The following is a 15,438-nucleotide window of genomic DNA, read 5'->3' as shown; positions in this document are numbered from 1 at the left end:
AAATGTGAGAAATTCATGAGTAAAACTGGATGAAGTTGAACTGAATGCAATTCTTTGTGATTAAGCTCCTGAAAAAGAAAGAAAATAAACTAATTTACAGCACTTTGGGACCTCTAATGTACAATTGCAGGTTGTTGACATGGGAGTTGAAACTTGCAACAAGTCACTGAAATGCAAGGCGAAGAGAGTTGCAGATTTGCAGGTGCTTGCCAATAGGGGAAGGAGCTTCGCAAGCTTTGTTGAATTGAATCTTTTTCATACAGTTTTTCTTTTGTCTCTGTAAATGTTTTCAGCTTTTGCGGTGGAATTTCTTCCATGGGTTTGTGTTGTTAGGACTAATTTTGCAGCATGGACTTATCCTAATAGCCAGATACTAGAATTATGCGGAAGATGGGAACAGCTCACTTTTGTTCAAGACGGGAACGGGATCGTCATTGATTTTCTAAAATGTTCTTGAAATTCATGATTCTGAAATATTTTATGTTACTTGAAAACGCTCTGCCGCATTGCTATGAAGGATTAGTCTTCTCCTCAACTTTTTTCGGACTTCTCAATACGCAAATGTTCTGTGAAACCTAGCAGAAGAATAGTCCTCCCTCCCAAACGGGTTCAAAGAAACGTTATCTCGCTGGGAGCGTGTTCCATCCATGGCCAAATATAGTTTTTCCCTGAAAAAAAAAAGTAGACATTGTTTCTTGCAAAAAATTTAGCACCGTGGTTGCGCAATATTCTGTTCATTGCCTGGTTGATCGAGACCATAAAAAGAAGAAAAAAAAGGTCAATGGCATGTTTGTGGTCCTATGACCTATCCCAGCAAAGCAAGGGGAAAAAAACAAGCTATAGCAATGAAGATGTGAGGTTATTGCGTCTTTGAGTCTCCCTTCTGCCTACCGAAATCACTATTCCACCAATCACCGACTACAGATCCCTTGCCCACCCATTTCATCACTCTTCACATACCATTCCTTGAAAACCCATATATCTCCCATTCTGCCCCCAAAGAATCACCTCTCATTTGCCTCAACCGCCATCTCCACAAAACGGCCTTGAAATTTTCATATTTCTCCAAAAAAAAAAGGGCATTACATATTTTACCAACTGAAATCGTGCAAACATGCCTTCCATAATCGTGCAGATTCAAAGCAGACCAGCTATGCAGGTCATGGAATATGCTCTTCTATTTCAAAGTATCTTCAATTCCATAACAGCTATTTCCTGGCTCAATTATTTCTAACTTGACTAAAAAGCTTGGGGAGGTGCAAGTTTGAGGAATAAGCACCAGCAGTTGTTGGAATAAGCAAAGCTGGATAGTCCAATTTGGATAAAATGAATTTCCCAAACACACGATGCCGTTTAACAACGGTTTTTTTTTTTTTCCCCGCCACAAAGTTTTAAGTTTGCAGAGGATTTGTTTGGACGGTGAAGTAACAGTCTGCCAAATTAAGGACCTTTCTTCATCGTTTTGCTTCAAGGGAACAAATGGCTATTCAATATTCAGGATCAGGATGCTCAAAAGTTCTAAGGTTGAGTTTGGTTGGCCTAGAAGCCCAGCCTGAGTGAGAAAAAACTCAGAGGAAAACAGCAGGTGAGAACAAGCACATTTTTCCTAAGCAGAATACAACGTAAGATTTTAGCTTTCAAATATGCATAACGTGTGGTATCAAACTATCAATCAAATATTCATGAAAAATTGACATATGTTCCTCAAGGTTAAAACTCCAATGGATAGAAAGAAACACATTCGTGGCACTCTGTCCCTTTCAGTTCTGTTTTTTTTTTTAATTTTTTATTCAGAAAATTTTTTTATGGGTCTCAAAAGTATTTAGATGACAAAATGCAATTTATTTATGCTTATAAAAAAATAATTTAAACTTTCATGTTTTTTCTTCTTTTTCCTCGAAGATAACAAATAATCTCTTTAAGTTTAGATTTTCTTTAGTTAGATTTTTTTGCCAGAATTTTATATTAGATTCACTCAGAACGAGAAAAACAAATGAAAAAAGAAGAAAAAAACAAAAACAAAATGAAACAAACTTTATTGTGGGCAGAAAGAGGACCCAGGGCTCAGAGTTTCAATCTGGGTGGGTTAAGGAACTGCTTTATTTTATTTCCCTCCAAAACCTCCCTGCAGTCTAATTCTGTCATGGATTCCGATTGGTTAACGTTCTAGAGAAACAAGATTCATCAATAGAAACATACAAGATGAAAGATCAAACAAGCGAGAATTTCTCTTTTTGTTACCACCTTTTTCTAACATTTCACAGTAAAACCTCTGTTTCTCTCAAGAACTATCTCGTTCCTATTAACTTTCAATCAAAGAAGATCATCTTCTCACTTCCACAACGTTGACAATGCAACTTTCTTGCCTATTTGTCTTCTGGGTCCATCCTTTTTTCCTCTTGAACTTCATTTTTCCTTCACTTTCACTCCCTCTCTTGCCACCAAAAAAAATCACCGTTTATGGAAAAGCTTTATTTAGAAACAGTGGCATTAATCTGACGCAAGAAACCGCCTGCTTGCCATCTTCTTTTCCTTCTTTCATTGGAAGAACTCTCTGAGTCTACCCCATTCGTTTTCTTGACCTCAAAAGCAAAGCCACGGCATCTTTCTCTTGCCGCTTCTCTTTTTTCATCATTCCTAACCCCCCATGTCCTTTTGGAGATGGCATTGTTTTCTTGATCACTTCCAATGCTGATTCTTTCAGCTTCTCTAATGGGTACATAGGACTTCCACAACTTGACTTAAAACTCTCAAGATTCTTACTTTGCTGTGGAGTTCGATACGAGTTTTAATCACGTTGGTGTTGACGTTAACGCGGCTTTTTCTTTAGTTTCAGTTGATGTTGTGTCAAAAGGGGTTGATCTTAAAAGTGGGAAAAAGATAACAGCCTGAATTAAGTAGAGGGATTCAGAGAAGTTGATTCAATTATGACTTACTTATTCATCAACTAAGCCCCCAAGTCCTGCCCTTGTTGCTGAAATTGACTGTCCAAGCCATTCAAGCAATATATATGCATGCTGGTTTCTCTGTTTCTAATGGACAAGGCTGTGCAATGCACATTATTGATCATTGTCGGTTCAAAACATTCAGCAGTTACCGGCCTTCTGTGAACCCAATGGCAGCAAATAACAATTGAAGAAGAGTACTGCTTCATGTGCTCTCCAGAGGATTCATCTAACAATAGCCCTCATGTTTATGGTCCTCATAAAAGAAGTCTCAAAATGGGGAACATGACTGTTGTATTGGGATGCTTAGCTGTATCTGTTGTCTTGGTAACGGCAATTCCAGTAATTTGTTTCTTTGTGGTGAGGAAGAAGATTGGTGTTGGCAGAAGAAGCAAAAGAGCAAAAACTAGAGTTCAAATGAATCCTGTACCAACAAGATGGTTACTTGCGGAGATGAAATCAGCTACAATGGGGTTTCATAGGAATACAATTGTTAGTGAAGGTGCTTCAGCAGTTGTTTATAAAGAGCCTGTTCCTTCTGGTGGAGCTGTGGCAGTGAAGCTGTTTGATCAGTACAACGAAAAGCATTCACTCTTAATCCTTTTACCCAAGTTTGCCATTATCTGCTTAAAGCACAAGAACTTCGTTCAGCTTCAAAGGTGGTGTTGTGAGGGATCTAAGTTGGTCCTGGTCTATGAGTACTTGCCCAATGGAAGCCTTGACAGACTCTTTCATAGAAACTCAGATTCATCAACTTTCCTTTCTTGGAGCCTAAGATTAAAGGTACTTCTAGGGGTTTCCTGCTCTTACATATCTACACGAAGAATGTCAAAGACAGATAATCCATAGAGATGTGAAAACTTGCAACATAATGCTTGATGGTGAATTCAATGCCAAGCTTGGCGATTTTGGTCTAGCGGAAGTTTATGAACATAGTTGTGCTTTAAGAGAAGCTACAATACCAGCTGGGACGATAGGATATATCGCACCTCAGTATGTTTATTATGGTGTTCCATCTGGAAAAACTAATGTTTACAGCTTTGGCGTGGCTACAGGAAAGAGGCCCGTGGATGAAGATGGAACTGTGCTTGTTGACTGGGTTTGGGACCTATGGGTGGAAAGGAAACTAATTGAGGTTGGCAGGCTGCTGATTCTAGACTTTCAGGGAGGTACAATATATTAGAGGTGGTAAGGATGCTCATGGTGGGTCTTTGTTGTGTGCACCCGAACCATCAGAAGAGAACCACAGTTAAGGAAGCTGCTAGGATTCTCAGAGGTGAAGCAGCACTTCCAGTTTTGCTATCAATGAGACCAATCGGGTCTAATTTCTTTGCAGATTGTAAAGACATTTTGAACTTCGATGGAGATAACAGTCCTAGTGATGATGATGCAGGGTGGTTGACACCTAGGAGCCATTTTAGCTGGGCCTAGCTCAGAAAGCTACATGAAGGTGTGGAAACAAATTGTGGCTTGTATGAGAATATCTGAAGCTTTAAATTTTGACAGAATTTTGAAGGTCTTTTCCTTTTTTCTCCCTTTTAGGTTTAATTGCGATGATATATCTAAAATGTTGTTAGTGTTTGTGTTTGCTCGTTTGAGATATTACCAGTATATATGGGGATAATATGTCCCAGGAAAATGATATGGTCAACTTGTATTTCAAGTGAAACTAAGAGGATTCAGTTTCATTTTTCAAGAGAAGATGTGTTGTATTGCCCGCTGGAATGGTGCTTAGAGTTTTATTTTTAATTCTGCATGTTCCTCTTTAAAGCCGCCAGAATTAGAACATCTAGCTGACTGCTTTTCAGCCTGAAACTCTTCCAGGAAAAAAATGCATATGCACATGTACGAAAGATATTTTCAGAATTTTTGAAGTTTCTCAACTCTGTCATTACATCATTTGCTATCCACTTTAGATTTTCATATTCCTTGATCGTCCACTTTATTTGATAGATGCATGAGCTCATCTTCAACAGGGAACACAACCATCTCATTTTCCACAGGATAAGCTCTTAAAATGAGTGCTTAATTGCACACTTCAGAATAGGCCTGCTTGTTTTGTTGGGGAAACCCTGAAACACGTAACTTCGACATCTTTAGTATTTGTTGCGGAAACCAGAGACAGAGTCACCATAGCCGATAAAATTGGTCGATCTGGTTATAACACTGCAGGCTTGGAGTTTTCATCAGCCTTACATCTTACTGTGAATTGGGTCTTGCCGTACTATTCTTGTAGAATCATTACAAACTGACTATTCTAAGATCAATAGTTTGATCAACACGTGATTTTCTAATATTTTGCCCCATGTTAATTACAATTTCATATGTCATAAAAACGTGCATACACTAAATCAATCCTTTTGCCAAAGTCCTGCCGCAAAATCGTTTCATGCCATTTCAGTGCCCTTGTTTCAGTGGATGAAGTTCCAGATACTTGTTTCTTTCAAACACAAAAATGTATTTCCCAATGCTTGTTCTCATTATTCTTGGGCTTGGCAGACAATGGGTAGTTACTAGTGATCGGGTGGCATGCGCGTTGGGGGAAGTGGAGATGATGGCCCTAACTTTGACTAATCCCAAAAAATTTTTAAGCCATGGTTCTAATATCACGAGAATTTAGAGCAGAAGTTTCTAAATACACCCCTTTCCTTTCTTTACACTCATTTTATTTATTTTTTAAAGATAGTTCTAATATCACGAGAATTTCAAAGCATATAAAAACGTTCAGATGAGCAAAAGTTTCTAAATGCGCCCCCTTCCTTTCTTTACACTCATTTTAATTATTTTTAAAATTATCTTTAAGTAAAATTATTTAATTATTGTTTATATTTTAAAAGACTTGAAATAATCATATTTGATAAATGAAATAACTTATTAAATACGTATTTTTTATTTTTTAAATTATTTTTAGGTAAAATTATTTAATTATTTTTATATTTAAAATATTTTTAAATATTCATATACGGTAAATCGAATACCTTATAAAATATACATTTTTAATAAATTATATAGCTTGTCAAAAATACATATTCCATAAGTTATTTAACTTATAAAATATGCATATCCAATAAATTATTTAAACTTAGATAAAACCTTAACTCTAAATTTTAAATTCTAAATTCTAAATCCAAAAACAAAGAACCCTAAACTTTAAATCCAAAAATTTAATTAAGAAAAAAATTCATAAACTCTAAATCTTAATCTCATCAAACAAAAATATCATAAGAATTTTCATAACATTATAAAAAAAACATAATTTGTTAGATATAATTATAAGTATTATAAGGTAATAGATAAAATATCATGCAAGGTTATTTATATTATAGGGATATTATGATTTATTTTATAAAGAAAGTTAAAATCATAATTATCATAATCAAATTGATTATTGACTGGTCAAGATTTTGGGTCTTGAACAAAGTAATAGTTTATAACTATTTCGATAGTTGGATTATTCGGGTCAATAGTAAATTAAAAAAATTTAGAATATCATAAATAAAATTATAGATTATATAAATATTTTTAATTGTATAAGCTAAAAATTATAATATAAGAATTAAAAATACTTATTATTTACTAATTTAAAAAAACTGTATTTACAATTTCTTTTACTTTTTTTGAAGAAAAATAATTCTTAATAAAAAATATAAAAGAATCAATAGATAATTAATATGTAAAAATTAAGTTAAATATGATTTTAAAATCATTTAAAAAATTATATTTAATTTATTTCAACTAACAAAAAAATTGACTGGTCAAGAAATGTTTTTACAAATTTGATAGATCAATTTGGATTTCCATGTGCCAATTACAAACCGAATCAACGATAAGGTCACTAGATGGAACAATTCGATTACTATTAAGATCGTAAATAAATCGAATATGAGTAAATGTATGTTTAAGGTTTGTTCATTTATTTTTAAAAGTATTCTGTTTGATTCGTGTTTGGTAAAAAAAATTATTTTGTTCGTTTAATTTTGATTTATTTAAATTATAAGATGTTTGTATTTAGTTTATATTTATTTTAATTAAATTAAAATTTTTTTTATAAATATTAAATAAATATATTCACAAATATATAAAAATTAATATATTTATAAATAATAAATAAATTATAACAAAATAATTTAAATAAACAAACTTTAAATGAATATAAATAAATGACTTTAAAAATAAAATTAAGATAAATGGTAAAATATAAATTTATTATTATTATAAATAAAAATAAATGAATGAATTTTATATAAATTTTAAATAAATTTATTTATGAACATAAATAAATTAAATAAATTTTTATTCATATTTGATTCTTTTAATAAATAAATTATTTAAAATTATTTATTAAATTTAATAAATAAATATAAATAAAACATATTCACAAATAATTCATTAAAAATTTTATTCTTTTAAAACCGTCAAATCAATTCAAATTTAATAATTATATTTAAAATTAAAAAAAAATGTGAGTTCTGGAATGAAACCGTAACCTCACGGAATCTACTTCCTCTTAAGATTTCGATTCTGTAGTTGTTATGACATTGACAAACTACGCTAGTTGTAATCTCACTTCGCTTATGAAGTTATCTTTTAGGGTGCAATTGAATGCTAAAGTTCAGAGTTGCAGTTAGCATGGGATTTTGTGCCAATTGTAAGGTTGAGATCCAAATAAATTTTTTGTGCGTTTTGATTTTCATCAATTATTTATCGAATTATTTTGGTTTAGCGTCACATTGGGTTTTTTTTTTAATTCTTCAAATTAAGTTATAGAGACAAAATATCGATACAACTTAATTTTTTATTTTTAAAAATTATATTTTATTTAAAATTTATGAAACAATAAATAAAATTTATTATTATTTAATAAATAAAATTTAATTATTTACTAATAAACTATTATAAATATTATTAATTTTTAAATTTTATTATATATAATTTTTAATTTAAATATTTTAGTAATTAATTTTTATTCTCATTATAATTTTTTTCACTATCACAATTTTTGCATTCAAATAAATATTTTACTAAATTTAATAATATAAAATAAAATATAGTGACATGATATAAATATAATAAGAAAATAAAATATAAAAATGAGATAACTTAACATTTTAATAATAATTATATACAAATTTAATATAATTAAAAAATATATTTTATTAACATAAATTATAATACATAATTTTTATATAAAATATGATATAAATATATAAATTTTAATATTTTATATAATAAAAATAGACAAATCATTAAATTTATGTTTTATTATTAATTTTAATTTTAATTTTATAATAATTAATTTCACTTTTGTTATTGTATTTAATCTCATTAAACCGAATCTGAACGTCCATAGAATCAATCTTTAGAGCTAGCCGTTGATTTTGACACACCATTTAAACCATAGAATGAATCTTCGGTCTCGTCCAAACCACACCAGTTTGTCACGCCTAGGGCAAGCCAAGTGCCACACCTCGGTCGCCTTCACGTGTTCAACACTATTCTTTAATTCGTTCATATGTACGGCGCCGCTAATAATTTTTTTTTCCTCTTTTAGTATCCCCAAACCACAAACCAAGCAGAAAGGTGGACAAGTCGAAAAAAGAAGGGTAAACTGATAAAAGGAAGATAAAAAACTCAAAACCCAGAAAGGCAGACATTTTGGCTCCCGACAGGACTGAACTGATAAACAAACGCCTCATATTTTGTTTCTACCCTTTTCAGTTTTATAGTCGGTAATTGGGAATTTTTTTCTCTTTTTTGATTTATTTTTTTTGGCCTGGATTTCTCTGTTTTTGTTCACTTCCTCTACGGAATTCAAAGGTTTTATGTTGACTCATTCAGTTCATTTCCATTATGGTGAGTTTTTCTTTTCTTTCTTTATTCTTTTCTTCATTTAAAGAAAGCTTTCTGTTTTGCTCTTTTGGTATCTTTATTTTTATTTTTGTTTTTTTTTTTGTTTTAATTTTGAGGAATGTATGAAGATATTTAGTTGTTTTTGAATGAAATGGATGATGGGTTTTTTACTGAGATTTTTTGGGTGGGTATTGAGAAATATATGAACTTGAGACAATTTGTGGGATTTTGAGTTTACAGGAATGAAGGGTTTTGGGACAATATTTGGCCGCAATTTAAAATCTTTTAATGGCCTTTAATAGTAAAATTGCAATTGCTAATGATCTTTTTTAGTTCATATAAAACTCATAGTTCTAGTTTGTTATGGTTTGTTTTGGCAATGACAGGATGCTAACTTAGATATATTGTTGATCACTTTATTGCGTCTGTATGAGTATGCTTTAATGTTGATTAAACTGGAATTACATTAGCAAGTTTGGCATCAGACTGTTGAACTTACTTATCGTTGTATAGGCTATGTGGTTCACAATTTTCTTTTGTCTTTCAAAGCATTTGGGGTTCTAAGATCTAAGTTGGATTGCAGGATTTTCCTCACGCCAATTTGGGTTCTTGCTAAAGCTGATTTAATGTGTTTTGAGAAGCTCTGCTTTTAACCACTTCCAAGTCAAATTTGATTTTTGGATAATTCTGTCTTTCCGTAGCTGGCTATTATACACACAGACACACAGACACAAGCTCAAGTGGCACTTGGATGATGTTGTGTAGACTGCATATTTGTTTAACTTCTTCTTTTTTCGTGACCAAGATAAATCTTTATGTAAGTTTGAAGAGGCAAAATAACCTTCTCAAAGTGACTTGAATTTCAGCCAAGATTTTTCATCTTCTTTATTCATTTTCGTCAGATTTTATGATTGTTCTTAATATCTGTAAGGTTTTCTTGATGACTGTTTTCAAATCAGGAATATGCATTATGGCATTGGTAAAATATCAATCATTGTGACTCTCTCTATCTACTTGTCTGTCTGTTTGTCCATTTGTCCATTTGTCCATCAATTTGTCAATCTATGTTTTACAGGATATCATCCTATTGCTCCTTAGAATGTTTTTTTGCCAAACCAAACTCAATATACCCCTACCTCGCAACATTGGTTAGTATTTGTTATGTTTCTGCTGATAATTTTTGTAAGCATAATTTTGTTGAAACAGCAAAAGATATGGCTGTGGAACCATTTCCCCCCTAATAATCCACCTTTGGTCATTTTAGATGAGTTGTTTCTCATCTTGCTCTTTCACATGTTATTTATTTGTCGGCTCTAGGAGTATTTCCTCCGACATGTGTTAAGTTTGTTAAGTTTTGGTTTAAAGATGCTGAGGACTGAAAGAAAATTATATAACAAAAAAGTTATAGCACTTTAAAATCGTTCAAGTAATTTTATACTACGTATTAGGAGAAAAGGAGATGATAGAGAAAATAAATACTTTGAGAAACAAGGATTGCTTCCCGTCAAAATAATATATTCTGAACAATAATTAATGGGACACATAAAAAGTGAAAATAATTAATGCTTTTATCTTGGTATGTTGTACTTGTTTATGATTGATAAAGTAGATTGGTTACACCATGTAACATAATCTTTTCCAAATTTTCTTATCCACCTAACCATTACATCTAGATTTGAATTTATAATAGAACCTTAATCTTCCTTAAGAGTTCATATGAAGTTATTGGTCATCTTGGAGTTTATTGTTCACACCTCAATCCATTTGCTCATATTAATCATGACTGTTATTACTCTAATATTTGTCTGTTATGAATATAATATATTGATGCTTTTATGATATATTCAACTTCTAAAATGCTGCAGTTTATGGATGACTGTATGATTTTATTTCATTGTTTATTGCATACAAACCTTAATATCTTGGTAGGTAAATTACCTTATTGTTGTTTAGAATTGTTTCCTATTGTTGGTCTATGTCAAACAAATTTTCTGTTCAATGATAATAGATTTGGTAATTTGATGTTTGATTTCCCTTTTTCCTGAGTGTTCTGATTCCGCTGAATTGTAAATGTTATTATATTTTTTTAGGTAATTTGACCTAATATTTGTTTTTCCTTCCTGTAAGCAAAGTAGGTTTTGTGTTGTAATTAGTGTGGAATCTTTGCTTTTCTGAAAATTTTCTGTTATTCTTCTCCATCGCCTGAATTTATAATGTTTGTTATTTGACATTTGTTTGTCCTCGTAATGGATTTAGCTGTGATGTGATTGATGTGCTGTTTTGAATCTTGAAATAGAGTTTTACGTTGAATGATTCTAGCACAGTTGGGTTTTAGTAACTGTGTGCTTTTTGTAATTGTAGGTGACTGCATGTCAGACGTGTGGTGACAGGGGCTTCTCTGTGGCATTGATTCACTGTGACAACTGTCAGGCTTCTGCTGTGCATCGGTAGATGACAACATTGCTATTTTATGATACATAACATACTTATTTTGGGAACATCAAATGGACATGAAATCATTTCTTCATTTTTTAGTGTTGAAGACAAAGATTTACCGTTTAGAATGGAATTGTTGCTAAGATGGATTTGTAATTGAAAATAGCACCACCCTGGACACTCATTGCAAAAACCTTAAGTTAGATTTTTATTTCACTATTTACCAATTCTTTAACTTGTTTCACTGATTTTTACTTTTATAATTATCTTTCTTCATCCAGTTATTGCCTAGACAAGTTACCAGCCACTTTTGAGGAGCATGTTGTTTGGTTTTGTGTGGACTGTGAACCAAATGTTGTAGAATCATCTACTCTCCAGCAGGATCATCCTGTGTCCAGCTCTCAATCAAGATTAAAGGACAGTCCTGTTAGAAAATCGAAGGGGAACAATGACATCAAAATATTAAAGAATAAGGAGGGAAAATATAACAGTGACTCATTGGCTATATCACGGGTGCAAAGAAAAAGTAGCCCCTCGCTTCAGCCTCCTGAGAATCTTGAAAAAGACGAGACACTGAGAAGATCATTGGGAGAGCATGGGCCTGGCTCCAATAAGGAGGTCAGATGTATTGAAGCTAAAGGGCGTCCTAATACTTGTACACCTTCAAAAGGGTCATATTGGTTTAACATTAATGAGGAAGCTGAATCTGTCAATAATAGAACATCTCTTATAGCCATCAATCAGCATTCAAACATCATAGAGCATACTAATGTTTTGGACGAAGGGTTGAGGGAACTGGATGGGGTACATTTTGATAAGGTGGCTGCATGTGTTAAAACTAAAGCATCTCTTGTGGCTACCAGTAAGCAAATCCTAAAACACAGTTATGTACCTGCACAACCAATATTTGAACCGATATGGAGGTAGGATTTTATTTCCTTTTTTAATGTTTATGTGCATATGTTAGTGGAAGAAGCTCATGAGCCTGATTGTTTGTTGACAGGGGAAGATTTTGTCTTTTTGATGAAAATTTTGCTGCTGGAGTTGTTGCTCATTTGTCTTGCTTAGCATGCTTGAAAGTTTGTGAGACAGCAAAATGTTTACCTGAATCGCTTTGCCTAGAATTGCTTTGCAGATGTGATGTGTGGCCAAAAGGCTTTAAGAAATTGGGGCCAAGTGAAGAAAGTATTGCTCTTTATTTCTTTCCAAGTAATGAAAGGTGATACTTATCTGAATGTTATGTCATCAACCTCTCTGCATTCCAGACTTTGTACCTTAATATTTTTATTTCATTTTTACAGGGACGAGAAGATTTTTGACGGTCTAGTATATAAGATGATTGGACAAGATCTTGGCATGAGAGTTGTTGTTCAAGATGTAGAACTATTAGTTTTCACTTCTAACACATTGCCACTGCACTTTTGGAGTGAGTCTAAATATACATTACCCCATGTTTTATTTAATGACCATTAGTTATATCTTCCAGTTGGCATGAATTTAGATTAATTGTGTTTGGTTTGCTGAGAGGATTTAATCATTTAATTGATTTGCAGGGTTCCAGGAGAAGTTTTATTTGTGGGGGGTGTTTAGGGCAAAGCAAGCTTCACATTCAACAAATGTAATTCATGGAGAGTAGAAAAACCTTATGAAAACCTGGGATTCACAGACTAATATTAGTCCTTTAAGCGATGCTGGCCCAACTCCCTGAATTGCACACCAGTCTTTTGATTTGGGTTGTGAATAAATAGATGTAAAGTAGAATGGATGGGATCTAAACATGCATATAAAAGCTAAAGGGGAGTAACAACAAATTAACTACACGTAGAATGTTCTCTAATTGAGTTAGTTTCTTTTTGTTATGAAATCCATTAATACCATTTTATTTTTTTCTCAAGTCCTCACTATCTTCTTCATTTGTATGTAGGAAAATTTTCATTGTAATACCTGATCATCGCTTTATTACTTCTTTTGTTACACCTCTTTTTTCTATACATTAAAAAAATTTTTGTCCTAATTTTTTCGAGTCAGGATTTGCCACACATGTAATTTTGTTGTCTAGTCTTGTACTAATAATTGGTAAGTTTAAAGAAAAAGAATAGAGAATGCCTCCAACAAGTAATTTATAGTGTAGGAATCCATCATTTCCTCCTCCATTAATTTATGTATTTTGAATGTCGACTAGTAGTGTTTTGAGCCTTGGAGTTAAATGAAAGTATGTATTTTATATTTTTTTATTAAGGTTTTCTAGTTAACTTAAAATGGCCCACATGTCATGAATATTGAGATTCGTGTATTGCCCATCATCAAGTACCAAAAAAATTTGCACCCTTATTTTACGGTGCCCGGGACCACCTAATATAATACTTTGCCCCCATTACCTAATGAATTTATTCTTCGGCCCCCGTACTTCCCAACTGTGGCTGCACCCTTGCTTGTTCCATTAACCAAATAAATATAGATATTGTCTTAATGATTTAAAGATCTAAAATTTAAAAATAAAATTTAAAATAAAAAGGAGTCATTAATTATTTAAAAAAGTTTTTTAAAAAAATTTTAAAATTAATTAAAATTTTATTAAAAAAATAATTTTTTATTTTAACAAAGTGGGGTTTGGTAATATGAGTTTGCATGAAAAAGGATTTTTACTTTTATAACGTTCGTTTAAAAAATGATATTAATTAACTGTGTTATTTTTAATAATGATAAAAATAATTTTAATTTTTATATTTAAAAATAATTTTTTTAATTTTTTTTTTGCAACAAATTTTTTTCTTTTTAAAAATCTTTTATTTGAAAAGTAAATAAGAATTTTATGTATTGAAAAATTAAAAAAAATATTTTAGTACCTTGACAATATTTAAAGGAATTTTCTTATCAAGAAATCTTTTAAGAATTATTATTTGGATTTTTCAATCATTTTATTATTAGTGGTTTATATTTATCTTTAAAATCAATATTTAAAACGTATATAATAACATAATACTTATAATTTAATTTAAGTAATATTTTTTTAATAAAAATTTATTTTTTATTCTATTCATTAAAAACAAGAAATCTTTATTCTAAATTATTTTAAATGCTTTAGTACATTTGTGACATTTTAAATAAATTTTTGCACTTAAAGATTTTTAAAAAATCATTATTCGGATTTTTTTAGGATATCATTTCCGGATATTTCATTTATTTTTGGAATTAATATGTATGGATGAAATATGGTGATCATGGAATAATTTGTAACATTATTACATTGTATAAAAGCTCATTTTTTTAGTAAGGAGAAGTAAACAAGAATTTTTGGTATTGAAAATTATCTTAAATATCTTAATATCTTGATAATATTTTTTAAAAAATTTTTCATTTAAGGATTTTTTAAAAAATTATTATTTAGATTTTCTTAAAATTTCATCCTTAAAGATTTGCGCGCTTACTTTCATTTTAAAAAAAAATCCCTTGTCTTTTCTTAAAACAAATTTTTTTCTATTCCAAATTATTATAATTTATTTGTGAAAAATCTTTTTTTTTTTTAATAACAACCTCAATAATTTACAAACAATTTCATCTATTTAATACCAAAATGCATGAAAAAAAATAGATAAATGATCAGATAAAACTAAAGTAAATTTACGAAGTTTTGCCATAATCCAAGTAAAAAAAGTGTGGTCCAAATAGTTGGACAGCAACTTGGGCTAAGTCTGTGATGGGTTGAGGTAGAAGCTGATTGGGTTGGACAACTGCGAGTATTGGTTGGTCAAGCCAACGGGTTGATCCGTTTTCTTCAATTCTCTCTCTCTTTTTTGTACATTATAACTATCCAAGCTTTTTTTTTTATCATTACATTCCCTAATTAAAAAAAAAAAAAAAGAGAGCTTCATATCATTTAAAAAACCAAAAGCCAAATTTTGTCGACCGTTGCGTTGGTCACCGTCGGTGACCAATATAGGAAAAATTCCAAAATTCTTTTAGCAACTCTTTTTTGTCATCTTCTTTCCCTTTCTCAACTTGGATTTTTAGAAACTTTATGGATTCTTCTAGATCTGAGCCATAAGTTGTGGCTGTCAAGTTCCAAAAAATGGGCCACTGTCACTCCAAATCGGTCCTCCTCCTAATATGTCCTTTTGTTGCCCACTACCTTCTTCCTCAACAAAAATCGAGCGTTGATACTTCCTTAGAGTCGCCTAAATCGATGCACCATGGCCTTTCTCCCTCT

The 15,438-nt window shown here is 31.3% G+C and overlaps 2 protein-coding genes across 2 annotated transcripts; both read left to right on the top strand.

Moving 5' to 3' along the window:
- The first annotated feature begins 115 nt into the window (after positions 1-115).
- Positions 116-5,636, top strand: LOC111311191 (L-type lectin-domain containing receptor kinase S.6). Its single transcript, XM_022910564.2, is given in 6 exon segments — positions 116-2,740; positions 2,742-3,006; positions 3,008-3,127; positions 3,129-3,745; positions 3,747-4,086; positions 4,089-5,636. Coding segments are annotated over 6 exon segments (2,019 nt in total). The 5' UTR covers positions 116-2,351; the 3' UTR covers positions 4,377-5,636.
- A 2,888-nt stretch (positions 5,637-8,524) lies between these two features.
- LOC111315694 (PHD finger-containing protein 1-like) lies at positions 8,525-13,125 on the top strand. The gene is made up of 6 exons (XM_022917618.2): positions 8,525-8,798; positions 11,157-11,242; positions 11,513-12,154; positions 12,235-12,450; positions 12,533-12,657; positions 12,785-13,125. Exons 1-6 carry the CDS (start codon positions 8,796-8,798, stop codon positions 12,865-12,867), a joined length of 1,155 nt encoding a protein of 384 aa, XP_022773353.2. The 5' UTR covers positions 8,525-8,795; the 3' UTR covers positions 12,868-13,125.
- Positions 13,126-15,438: the final 2,313 nt, after the last annotated feature.

The sequence above is a fragment of the Durio zibethinus genome, chromosome 20 (assembly GCF_047325235.1).
Source record: "Durio zibethinus cultivar Kanyao isolate XHJ-2024 chromosome 20, ASM4732523v1, whole genome shotgun sequence".
Lineage (NCBI taxonomy): Eukaryota > Viridiplantae > Streptophyta > Magnoliopsida > Malvales > Malvaceae > Durio > Durio zibethinus.
The sequence above is the reverse complement of the archived record's forward strand: the minus strand, read 5'-3'. Positions and strand labels throughout refer to the sequence as shown.

Bases quoted from the DNA above. Each gene is read 5' to 3' on its own strand.
- LOC111315694 (XM_022917618.2), top strand. The intron at 11,243-11,512 runs GTAGATGACAAC...TTCTTCATCCAG, and splicing joins CAGGCTTCTGCTGTGCATCG to TTATTGCCTAGACAAGTTAC. The intron at 12,155-12,234 runs GTAGGATTTTAT...GTTTGTTGACAG, and splicing joins ATATTTGAACCGATATGGAG to GGGAAGATTTTGTCTTTTTG.